Consider the following 12,326-nt stretch of genomic DNA (forward strand, 5'->3'; position numbering starts at 1 on the left):
TAGTCAGGTGTGGTGGCATGCACCTGTAATCCCAGCTTCTCGGGAGGCTGAGGCAGGAGAATCGCTTGAACCCGGGAGGCAGAGGTTGTAATGAGCAGAGATCACGCCACTGCACTCCAGCCTGGGTGATGGAGCAAGATTCTGTTTAAAAAAAAAAAAAAGAAGAAAAGGAAAGTTCCTTCCTTTGGTATGTTGTCCAGGTCCCAGGTGCAGGAGGTAGGCTTGCCTTGGAGAAATTATGCTTTTCAGAATGGGACTTGACAATGATGGGGGCAGTTAAGAGGTGATAGGATCTTCAAGGGGTTCTGAAACAATTCTTTGTCTACCTTGTTTTGCTCTTCTTGGGGACTTCTGTTTGTTCCTGAGCACATATTTGAGGCAAAATGGAGGAGGTCTCATAGTGGTCTTTCCCATGCCTCCGTACTAGTTATGGCTAGCCTGTGAATGGCATATGGTGGGTACCAAAGCTAGTGCATGAAGGGTCTGTCTGCAGGGCAGAAAGAGAGGCACAGGGGGTTGCACGTTAACCGCAGTGTGAGATTTGTTATCTGACCTCTGTTCTGCTTCTGCCCTGTGTTGAGCATCCACCATGGGGTTCTTCTACTTAAGCCTCCACTTCCTGTTTCCTGCACCAACTCCAAGACTCTCATATTAGATCTTGCCAACACCTCCCCAGCCTGAGGACAGCGTGACTTCTTCTGGTTTGTTCTCTTCTCACTCAGTGCCAATAAATTCATAGAGTGCAGACTGCAAATCACCACCTTGGAAAGCTCAGTTTTATTCAATGTTCGATTATGGCCATATTACCAGCAACCTGACTCCTCCTGATTTCAAAATAGTTTCCACATGTATTAGTCAGGGTTCTCCAGATAAACAGAACTAAAAGGATGTATAGATAGATAGATGGAGAGAGATTTATTATAAGAAATTGGCTCATGTGACCATAGAGACTGACAGTTCCTAAGATCTGCAGTTGGCAAGCTGGAGACTCAGGAGGGCCAATGGTATAGTTCTACTCCAAGGGCTGGCAGGCTTGAGACCCAAGAAGAGCTGATGTTTCAATGTGAGTCTGAAGGCAGGAAAAAAGCCAATGTCCCAGCTCAAATGCAGCCAGTCAGGCAGGAGGAGTTCCCTCTGATTAGGAAGCGGGTCAGCTTTTATTATATTGAGGCCTTCGGCCGACTGGATGAGTCCCACACACATAATCTGCTTGACTCAGTCTACTGATCTCAATGTTAATCTCATCCAAAGTCATTTTCACAGAAACACTCAGAATAATGTCTGACTAAATAGCTGGGCATCCCACAGCCCAATCAAGTTGACACATAAAATTAACCATCACACCACACAACCTAAGCACAAAACCAGATGGTCTTGTTACATGGATGAGATAGCCAGGAACCAGTGATTTTTCTTTGCTCTATGTCTCTTATCTTACAGAAGCCAACAGAGCGTTTGTTAGCACTTAGAATTCACCCAGGCAGGCTGAGGTACCCATGTAAAGGACCTAGTGGCCCAGGGAGCGTGAGAAGCAGCCTCAGCATCCCCATGAGAAGGTCGGTTCAAGTCCTCCCTCCTTGTCATGACAGGGAGGTTGGGGTGAGCCTCTCCTTTCTCATCTTTGCTGAAGGTGAGCCACTCAGTCCTCTGAGGTGGCATCTTCTGCACAAAGGGGCTCAGCCAGATGTGTGTGGAGGGCCATGGCTGTGCTGGTTCGAATGAAGAAGGGTTATACTTGAGATGATAGTACAGGAGGGAACCAATGCAGAATATGATGATGGCACCAGCAAGGTGCTGAAGTTCCCAGCACAGCATGCCCATGGGAGTGGGTGGGAGGCTCTCAGGTGGGAAGAGGTTGTAGTGTTATCAAAGTTGGCTTCTGTAATGGCTGAGGTTTGGTTATTCTTTACAGTGGGAGATGGAAGAGGAACTTGGCTTTCAAAGTTGTCTCTCTGTATTGTGAAACAGGATATATATGGGAGCTTCTAAGAGAGAATACTCAGCTAGCCTGGGGGCTGGCAAAGAGCTGTCAGAGAATGATGCAGGTGAGTTGAGCCCTGGCAGGGAGGTGGACTGGCAAGGGTCATCCTGTCAGATCTTCAGGCCAGAGGTCGCAGCCAAGAACTTTCTCGAATCGTCACTGAGGGTCACATCAGAGAGAATGGGAAATGACAATGGGATGAAACCTTATAAGTAAACCTTGTTTAGTTCCTGTCTTACCATAAGCCACTCTGTTTTATGACAGTGTTTTGTCACACTTCAGACAGACCACAGCTTCTCCTTTTTCTCAAACTGAGATGTGAGATGGGAATGAATCTCTCTCTTTCTCTCTCTCTCTTTTTCTCATCATCCCCTTCACACCCCCTTCCCATGGCCTTCACACTCACCTGCACCAGGTCTGGTGTGAGGCGCTTGGCCTGCAGCCATTTCTGGAACCTCTCTGTTTTCCGCAGGACACGCTCAATGCTGCAGGTCTTTGGGGCTGATGCAGAGGCACAGATTCTCCTGTCTGAGATCTCGTTTTGATATTTGCTGACCAGTCTAAAGATCTCCACAGGGCGCCAGATTTTGGAATCATCTGAGTAATTTGCAGGATAAGAAAGCAAGAAGTCGGGAGGCAGTCCAAGGTGGGAAGCCAGCCAGTTGTCAGACCTGTTGGAAGAATAGCCCTTTGAGGATTGGCCTGTGAGGTGGAGGCTCACAGAGCCCAGGGACAGGGAGACAGGGGACAATAGCCCAACTGACCCATTTCTCCTACTTAGACTGAGGTGTTCGAAATTCTTTTTGTGAGAGGACTATTTTTGCTTCTTCAAACTTACGGTAGTGTATATGTCATATCAGAAAACGTGAGGCACAAACATTATCCACTTCATACAACTGGCACAGAAAGACTAGCCATAGCTCTCTGAACTTTTACTCCCTGTAAAGATAGCAGCTTTACATACACTGACATTTTTGATTCCCCTAATCCCTAATTTCCACTTTACAAGGGTGGAAACTGAGGCTATAGAGCTTAAGTACCTTGGCCAAGGTCAGACAATATGTTGCCAATCAGAGGTGCGGACCCCGGGATTGTCAGTCAGCACACCCCAGTATCTCTCCCTTTCCCTACACTGATTCCCCAAACTGCTTACCCTCTGACCAGTGGCTGGGTCTTGGAACCACAGAGGTTCTTGAAGAGGCTCTTGGGGCTGCACTAGGGAGACCACTCTACCTCCATACCCAACCCCAAGCAGCCCCATTAGTCTACAAATTTAAGTCTTCAGCACCAACAAAGTCTCAGGCAAGAATGACCACTAAATGGTCATCAACTTGGAAGCTACCTGGGCTCCAGGAGGTGTGTGATTCTACATGATGGCCTGGCCAGTCCTTAATCCTCCTGGAGGAGAGGCATTGGCTTATTTATTTATTTATTTATTTTTGAGATGGAGACTCACTCTGTTGCCCAGGCTGGAGTGCTATGGCTCGATCTCAGCTCACTGCAACCTCTGTCTCCTGGATTCAAGCGATTCTCCTGCCTCAGCCTCCGCAGTAGCTGGGATTAGAGGAGTGCACCACCACGCCCAGCTAATTTTTGTATTTTTAGTAGAGACGTCGTTTTACCATGTTGGCCAGGCTGGTCTTGAACTCCTGGCCTCAGGTGATCCGCCCGCCTCTGCCTCCCAAAGTGTTGGGATTACAGGCGTGAGCCACTGTGCCTGGCAGGCATTGGCCTATTATCACCTGCCAATTTCCTAGGCCCCACAGTTGTGTTTTCTCCACAGTCATTTATCCAGCTGCGTGCTGATATTTCCGTTAGGGAAGAATGTTAAATCTCTTTTTGATTTATGTATGAAAAATTACTCAGAAAAAGTTTACATTCATTATTATTAACAATTGAAGGTCATACTGCAAATGAAAATCAGGCAGCATACGACATGCTATATATTTAATTTAAATAAGAATATTTCAATTCTTATTATTGGGCATTATTGGGCCACCCCATGATAATGAGTTTTGGATAATGCGTTTTGGAAGAATTAGCATTTTGATTAGACCCAAACCCTAGATTGTGTTGTTTTTTTCTCTTACCTGACACAACTTTACCCTAACAGACTGCAAGCTTCTCCTACTGTTTTGATGGCAAAGAAAGTCACACAAAAAAATCACAAGGGCAAAGAGGTCAAGGGACTTGTCCAGGAAGCTGGACAGCCCAGGCCTCTGAATCCCTGAGTTATGCACTAGAGCTCCAGCCTCTCACATCTGGGAAGGTGCTCCAGTGGAAACTGTCAGTGAGCAACTTCCGCAATGCAGGACAATGCAAATTGCAATGGAAGTAGGCACAAAGGAGTCTGTACAAGAACACTGGCATCAATGTATTTAAAAAGATGAAACAGTGTAACCTTGTAATGAGTCCATTTTACTGGAAGTTTCAGGACAACTATGGGAAAAGATCCTCCCCTCTAGGTGGATAAGGAAGGGCCCAGGACCCAGAGACAGGCCTGTCTGCCTGTATCCTGCAGCTGCTCCTGCTCGTGGAGTTTCAAACCCACCCCTACTCCCCTCCCCCACCCCCCGGCCACCAAAGGGACTGGAGCTGGAAAGTTATCACTAGGTGGCTCTTTTAGATAATGATAAGAGTAACACGCATTTGTGAAACACTTAAGTGTGCCAGTCACTTTACTAAACACTTTATATGTACAGATTCATTTAATTGTTTCAATAAACCTATGAGGCTGATACTATTGTTAAGATACAGATGAGGAAACTGAGGCACAGAGTGATTATGTCATTTGCCCAATGTCACATGACCAAGAATTGGAGGAAGTGGCATTCAAGTCTCCCGGGCTTGCAGTGGGGACACCACTGGACCTCCATACCCAACCCCAAGGAACCCCATTAATTTTTTTTTTTTGAGACAGAGTCTTGCTCTGTCACCCAGACTAGAGTGCAGTAGTGCGATCTTGGTTCACTGCAACCTCCACCTCCTGGGTTTAAGCGATTCTTCTGCCTCAGCCTCCCAAGTAGCTGGGATTACAGGCACATGCCACTACGGATGGCTAATTTTTGTATTTTTAGTAGAGACAGGGTTTCACCATGTTGGCCAGGCTGGACTCAAACTCCTGTCTTCAAGTGATCCACCTGCCTCAGCCTCCCAAAATGCTGGGATTACAGGCGTGAGCCACCATGCTTGGCCCCATTAATTTTAATTTTGTTTCTTTCACCACTTTGTGGTTGCTTATTCCTTTATCACCCATTTTATGAATTAGCTCATAGAAACAGATTGATAACATTATTAGGGGTTATAGGTGGCAGGATCCTTGAAGATTATTTTGTCCCTTCCCCATCTTGTCCCTTCCCCATCTTGTTTTGAGGATGAGAAAATTGAAAAGAGAATTGAAAAGGATGAGAAAATTGAAAAGAGAAAATTAAAAGCAAAATATATATGTGACTTTTCTGAAGACTCACAATTAGTGGTAGAGGAGGGCAGGTCTCAGGGCTCCTGTTCTCCCAATTGGTGGGGGTGGTGTGGGAAGAGATTTCTTGCCCTGTGAGACAAGTTCATTGTCCTTTTTTTCTGTCCCCACCTCCTAAGGAGGCTCCGCTGAGACGACAGCACTGCCTTGGCAGATGACTTGTAATGAGTGCCTGGGCAGGTTCAGTGATGGCTTGAGGCATTCCATAAGGACTAACTGAGACAAACAAGATTGCAGGCTGCACTTCTCCCCTTATTCAAAATGGTAATAAATTTATTGCATTGAATGGGAAAAATGTATATTCTTACAGCGTTGACTACCTACTTTATTGAATAGAAGAATGTCAGTGAGAAAATGTCAGTGCTTTTTATTCACTAAAATGTTACTATCCTGGAATTTGGACAACCACAAAGCAGAGACATCATTCTCATCTTCCTTCTAAATTGAGATCATGGGCCTGACTGAAGTGAGGCTGGCCAAGTTCCTGATTGTGTTGAAAGATGGACAAGCAGAATTACAGTTTCTCAGAGCTGGAAAAAACATCAAGGCCATGTGGTCCAATCCCCCCAAGTCCCTCAACATGGGGTGGGAGCGTAGGGGAGAGCGACAGCTTTGGAATTAGAATAAAATGCCCTCTTCCCGTGCATTCTTCTCATGCTTGCATCTGGTCAAACATGAAGTCTGCAGATATGCCTTTCTAAATAGTTTTTCCTTCCTTCCCTCTTCTTCGTCCCATAGCTCTGCACTGAACGCTTAACCCATTTAGCACCTTTCCAAAGCTCTCAGGCTACAGTTCATGCTCCTTAGTGCTTAGAGCTTAGTTCACAATGCTCTGCCTGCTGCATTGCCTGCTGCTCTTCTTACAAGTTTGCTTTGGTCTCACCAAACCACTGACTATCCTTAGATAAGCCACATTCTTTCAGGCCTCTGAGGTTCCAATCACCTGTCATATGCTGACACGTTTGTCTGAGACAGTTTCTTCCTCTTTCTTGTCTGGAAAATTCCAATGTAGCCCTTTAAAATCCAGACGGATATCACCTCTTTGGAACACACTCCCTCATCCCCCAGTTGGGACCTTCCCACACACTCCCATGATACCCTGTGTAAGACATTTAAAAATATTTCCTATACTCTGTTTTAACCACTGATTTACTTCTTTGTCTTCCTAATAGAAAGTAAACTCCTTCAGAGCAAATATTTGACCTCTTTTAACTTTGTAACTCAGTGTTCAGCAGAGTACCAAGTTAGTGCTCAATACTTTACAGGTGGATGGATGGATGGGTATTTAGATGTATAGATAGATAAGTGAGTAGAGAGATGCATGGAGGGCCGGATGGTGGGATGCACAGTGTGATGGTTGGGTGGAAGAATGCATGGAGGGCCACCTGGATGAATGGGTGGATGGATGGTGGATGAATGGGTGCATGGATTCACATAAGGCTGACTGAACATGTAGATGGATGCTTTTGCCATCAGCTCTTGAGTCCTGTATTTCCCAAGGCCCCTGAGTTGATGTGAAGAAGTGAGTTAAGACAATAATTATTATCAACTTCTGAGGGCAAGGAGACAGACAAGAGACAAGGGAGAAGGGAAGGCAAAATCAGGCCTGATGATTTAGTTATTTTACTGTGAGCCCTCCACTGCTCAGTTGGAAGTGTTTAAACATTTTTTTTAGACTTTGATAGTAGAGGTGATACATAAGACCAAGTGTGTATACTAAGGAAGGTGAGATTAAAGCATTAGCCCTGGTAAGAGCCTAGGAACTCCTAGGAATTATTGTGATTAGAGGTACTGCCACTATTTACTCCCCACCCCCACACCCTGCACGCACAATACTGACCAACCAGATCATGGGAGAATCTTACCAATTGATGTGACTTCTCAGGGCTTTGTATATAGGTATATTCTCAGTAGGAAGAGTATGGCAATCAGACTTACTCATTTTCCTAGCTTCCCTTAACTTTTTCATTCAGGATTTAAAAGTCAACATGGAATGCATGGGAAAATTAGTACTGAAAACATTCATAATTTTAAAGGTAAATGGTTGAGTATGGGAAGTATGTGATTCATCCTTAGCATTCTTGCCAAAGGAAAGATAAAGGAAAAGAGGAGAGGTGATGTCCATCTGCTAATCATGTGTGTTCAGCATATCCAGCCAGCCTGGGAAACCCATCTATGATTTGTTGCTGAACAGATGCAAGCATTGTCCAATCCTTAGTGAGGAATAGGACCTGGCTATAGCATTTCAACCAAACAGCTGAGAGTTTTGGATGGGCTTTCCCCTAAGATGTCATGGTAATCACTTTTTTTTTTTTTTTTTTGAGACACAGTCTTTCTCCTAAGGTGTCATGGTAATCACTTTTTTTTTTTTTTTGAGACAGAATCTTGCTCTTTCACCCAGGCTGGAGTACAGTGGCATGATCTCGACTCACTGCAGCCTCCGCCTCCCGGGTTCAAGCAATTCTCCTGCCTCAGCTTCCCGAGTAGCTGGGACTATAGGCGTGCGCCGCCACGCCCGGCTAATTTTTGTGTTTTTAGTAGAGACGGGGTTTCACATTGTTGGCCAGAATGGTCTTGATCTCCTGACCTCGTGATTTGCCCGCCTTGGCCTCCCAAAGTGCTGGGATTACAGGTGTGAGCCACCTTGCCCGGCCGGTAATCACTTTTTTAAAGTGGGAAAATGTTTGGAGATCAAAAAGAAGAGAATGGACAAACACACCATTAGAAAGAGAGGCAAAGGATGTGAACCTGTAGACAATTTAGCAAAGAAATACAAATGGTCAATAAATCTGAAAAAGGGCTGAACTCAGAAGAAATTCAAACTAAAAAAAAAGTATTGAATATTTGTAAGTGTGCAAGAAGTGAGCTTTATAAGTAGAAGCCTCCATTTAGATATATATATCTCCTTCAATTTTGTCTTTTTGACCCAGAAATTTCACTTTTAGGAGTTTGTCAGAAGGAATTCATCACTCATGTGCACAAAATATAGCTACAGGGATGTTTAACATAGAACTGTTTATAACACCAAAAAATGAAATAAAAACCTCTAGTTTCACAATGGTGGTTTTAGTAAATTATAGTTAAATAATTAAATAAGTTATGCTTAAATAGTTAAATAAATTATGGTTGATTGATGCAATTGAATACCATGAAGCTGTTAAAAATCAAAGTGTGTGGAAGATCATTTAATAATGTGGAAAGATGTTCCTGATATATTGTTAAATAATAGTTTCCAAAAAGTATACATAGCATGTTCACATTTTTGTCAAAAAAGTTTCTTAATTCACACTTAGAAAAAGGGTGGCAAGGAAATGCAACAAAATGTTGACTAAGGGGCAATCTCTTGGTGGAAGAATTATATGTGATTTTATTTTGTGCTTTCTTTAATCAACCTTTCCTGAAAATACTAAAATAAACAGGCACGACTTTGATAATAAGAAAAAAGGTATTTATATTGTAGAGAAAAGGACTCTAAACAGGACCACCTCCCCAGACCCACTGACTGCCTCTCTCTGCCTCTTTGTGCTGAGGATGACCATTCTCAATGTGCAGAGCTATAAACCCCAATCTGCCCTGCCTGGTGTTTTCCTGCTTGTATCTACACACTTCCCTTTCACGGGCACATGGAAAATGAATTCTAAGGGAGATGAAGTAATATCCTGGACTCTAATGGAATGCAAACCTATTTAGGGAAATGCTTTCTGATTTTGGCTAGCATCTGCCAAATGCTAGTAAGAAAAACTTCATTTATTGCCCTTTGGTGAATATGCAGTCATCCTAGAGCTCTTCCTCAGTTGAATCCTTAAATTTCTCTCCCTCCTTTTAAAAAATATGTCTGTCTTCTTATTGCCTCTCTCCAAGGAATCAGCACCCCTTCGCCTGTGTTCTCGATCCTCTTTATCTCATTTCCTAGGCGGAAAACCTTGAGTTCACATCCAACATCTGCATATTTATTTACCCTCGCATGGTGTTGGTCGACTGAATGACTCTATAGCTGAACCGACCTGTATCCTTCCTGTTCTACTTTGTTCCCAGTGACTTGTGTCCTGGACTATGGGAACTGGTCTCACAGCCCCTGCCAACACCACTAGTCCGTCCTGTCCACTTTGCACGAGCTCTTCCCAAATCACAGGTCTCACGTTGCCCCTCCCCAGCCTCACACTCTCACCATGGCCTGCAATAGAGATTCCTCAGTCGGTGGTCTTTCAAAAATGCCTTTAAAAATGCTCAATATGCCTTTAAAAAGGCTTAATAGGAAAAGTCTACACCAACTCCATAAAATACCTCACAAAAGAAGTTTAACATTTTTGATTGGTATTTTCTATTTATTATTTCTATTTAGTAATTTGGTTGAGTAAGCAAAGATGTCTTTGATTAATACAGATTGCAAATAAAATCATTGTTAATTAATGCCTTTTGTTTGGTCACCAAATCGTAAAAGCATAAGTTAGGTCCTTTGAGGAAGATGGAGGAGAAAGGGCATATATATGACAAAGGGTCTTTGGCACTAAAAAGACTGGAAACCACTGGTCCACAGGATTAAGGCCCCAATTCCTTGGCATGGCAATTAAAGACCCCTTGCCCCATATATCCCTTCAACCTCCTCCTCTGTCATGCCTCCACACACACCCCATGCTCTAGCTAAGCACCTCTCACTTCTTCCCACACCTTTGCTTAAGATGTTACTTCCACCTTAAGCCCTTCACTTCCTGTTACTTTTCAGCTCATCCTTTAAAAGGCTTTGCTCAGTATACCTTCTCCTGGGGAAGCCCTTCCCCAGTTCCCATTTGGAATTAATGGAGCTCCTGGAGGTCCTTTACACTGCCTTGCATCAGACCAAGCTTTATTATTATTATTTATAACATGACTCCCTTGTCCTGAGCCCCAGGAAGGCAATGACCAGAGTTATAGTTGCTGTCACCCCAGTACCTGCTAGAGTTTGGCTGTGGTAAAGGCTCATGGACTGTGTGTTGATAGGCTTAAATTCCAAGTGTGACGCCATTCTTTGCTGAGAGCCATGTGCATTGCGATTTACTAAACTCCAGTTTTCCTCTGATCAAGGCCATTTCTCACAACAGAAAGCTGGCTCAGAAACTTTGGAGCAAACTGTCCTGGTTTGAATTCCACATCTGCCACTTCTTAGGTGGTGACCTTGTGCAAGTTACTTAATCCTTTTTAAAAAATAAATTTTATTGTGTATATTTAAAGTATACAACACGATGTTATAAGATGCATATATATAGTGAAATGGGTCCCATCATCTCACAGAGTTACCCATTTCCCCCTACTGAAGTCACTTTATCTGGCTATGTCTCAGCTTACCACCTCAATAATGGGGGAACACCATTAACTCTCACAATGGTTTAAAATAGATGTCACCTTGTAGGCTTTCTATAAATTTTATTTCCCATTTGAGAAATGAACTTGATAAACTCAACAGTCCCAGGCTACTCCATTCATAGGAAAGAAAACTTCAAGCTTTCACTTCAAAAGGAAATGTTGGATTTAGCATTTAGGGCTGGAATTTGGCTTCACCTCTTGCCCTCCTACCCACCCCAACTTCAGACCATTACCACTCTGATTAAATGGATTTGTTTCAGCTCCCACCCATATTACATCCTGATTCCTTTTCAACAAATTCCTGGACATCTTCACAAGAAGGGAACAGAATTTTGTGATTCAGAGTTATTTGATTGATATTCTGACCTTATTTCTTCTTTAAAGAACTTCTTGCAGATAGATGTCCCGATGCAGGCATTGCATTTATCAAGACTGAGGAAAGTCCTTCCAAAATTGTAGCTGGTTCTGACTTGGGGCACCAGAGAAGAAAGGGAAGAAGCTGGCAAGGAGAAAGAACAGCTCAGGGCTGAGACCCACAGCAGCAGGGCCAGCCAGCCAGGGCGGAGGGCGGCAGCCTCAGGCCCCAGCTGGGGCTCCATCTTGGGCTCTGGGCTCCAGCTGCAGCCTCTGGCTGCCCACTCGAGGCTGTACAGAGGCAGGGCTTGGCCAAAGAGGAAGCTGTCAGAGGGGGCTGGCTTCTGGGTGCTGACCCCATCCCAGCCTCCCAGGTTTCTCTTTGAGGATGCTGAGGAGCTTGGGGCTAATGAGGCTGGGGAGGAGGTGAGGAAGTCAGTGGAGGATGCTGATAACGCTGTTTCCAGAGTTACTCTTCCTTTGCCGGGGGCGGCTGCTTCAGGCTGGGGAGGGGCTCACTGGCAGATTTCGGGAAGGACAATTGTCAGGGCTTCCCTGTGTGGTCCTTTTGACAAACACAGGATATCCCGGCAGGGCAGGAAAGGTCCATGCAGGATGTGTGTCCAACCTGCGTTCCACCTGGGAGTTTCAAAGGATCCTGAAAGCCTCCACCCTCCACTGTTTTAATTCCAGGTTTATCTGTCCCTATGGATTACATGTGCACCCCAATTTTTGACCCCTCTGTGCTAGGTCATTTGTCCTGCCCCTTAATCAGCCCTACTTCCCCCACTTTTACCATATTTGCCTGTGAAATAACTAGAGGTTAGCTTGCTTGCCATTAACTGGCACATTTAGCACTGATTTGAAAGCTTTTTGCTGCTTTGGGAAGAGAAAACCTCAGGTTAGTCCATCTTCTCTTGCTGGTCTGAGAACAAGAGACCGGAAAGAACCCGGTGGCCTCTGTGGCATGATGAGGGGAGCACCAGAAAGAGCCCTCTGACTGCACACAGCTGTGTCTATCCCTCTCCCACAGATCTGAAAGCTTCTCTTCCTTTACCAACTTGCTTCACTTCTCAGTGGCTTGGCCGGATTTGGTAGGATTTAACTGCCCCAGGATTGCCTTCCTCTGGATACCAAGATAAGGTCCACAGCATGGAGTAGATGGGAGTGCTAATT

General features: G+C 44.5%; 1 protein-coding gene across 1 annotated transcript; it reads right to left on the reverse strand.

Moving 5' to 3' along the window:
* Positions 1 to 1,711: 1,711 nt before the first annotated feature.
* On the reverse strand, positions 1,712 to 11,395 carry DIPK2B (divergent protein kinase domain 2B). The gene is made up of 3 exons (XM_032756771.2): positions 11,163 to 11,395; positions 2,388 to 2,652; positions 1,712 to 2,140 (listed from the first exon to the last, which is right to left on the reverse strand). Exons 1-3 carry the CDS (start codon positions 11,393 to 11,395, stop codon positions 2,138 to 2,140), a joined length of 501 nt encoding a protein of 166 aa, XP_032612662.1. The 3' UTR covers positions 1,712 to 2,137.
* Between the last annotated feature and the right edge of the window lie 931 nt (positions 11,396 to 12,326).

This window comes from Hylobates moloch, unplaced genomic scaffold, assembly GCF_009828535.3.
Source record: "Hylobates moloch isolate HMO894 unplaced genomic scaffold, HMol_V3 SCAFFOLD_7, whole genome shotgun sequence".
In the NCBI taxonomy this organism is placed as follows: Eukaryota; Metazoa; Chordata; class Mammalia; order Primates; family Hylobatidae; genus Hylobates; species Hylobates moloch.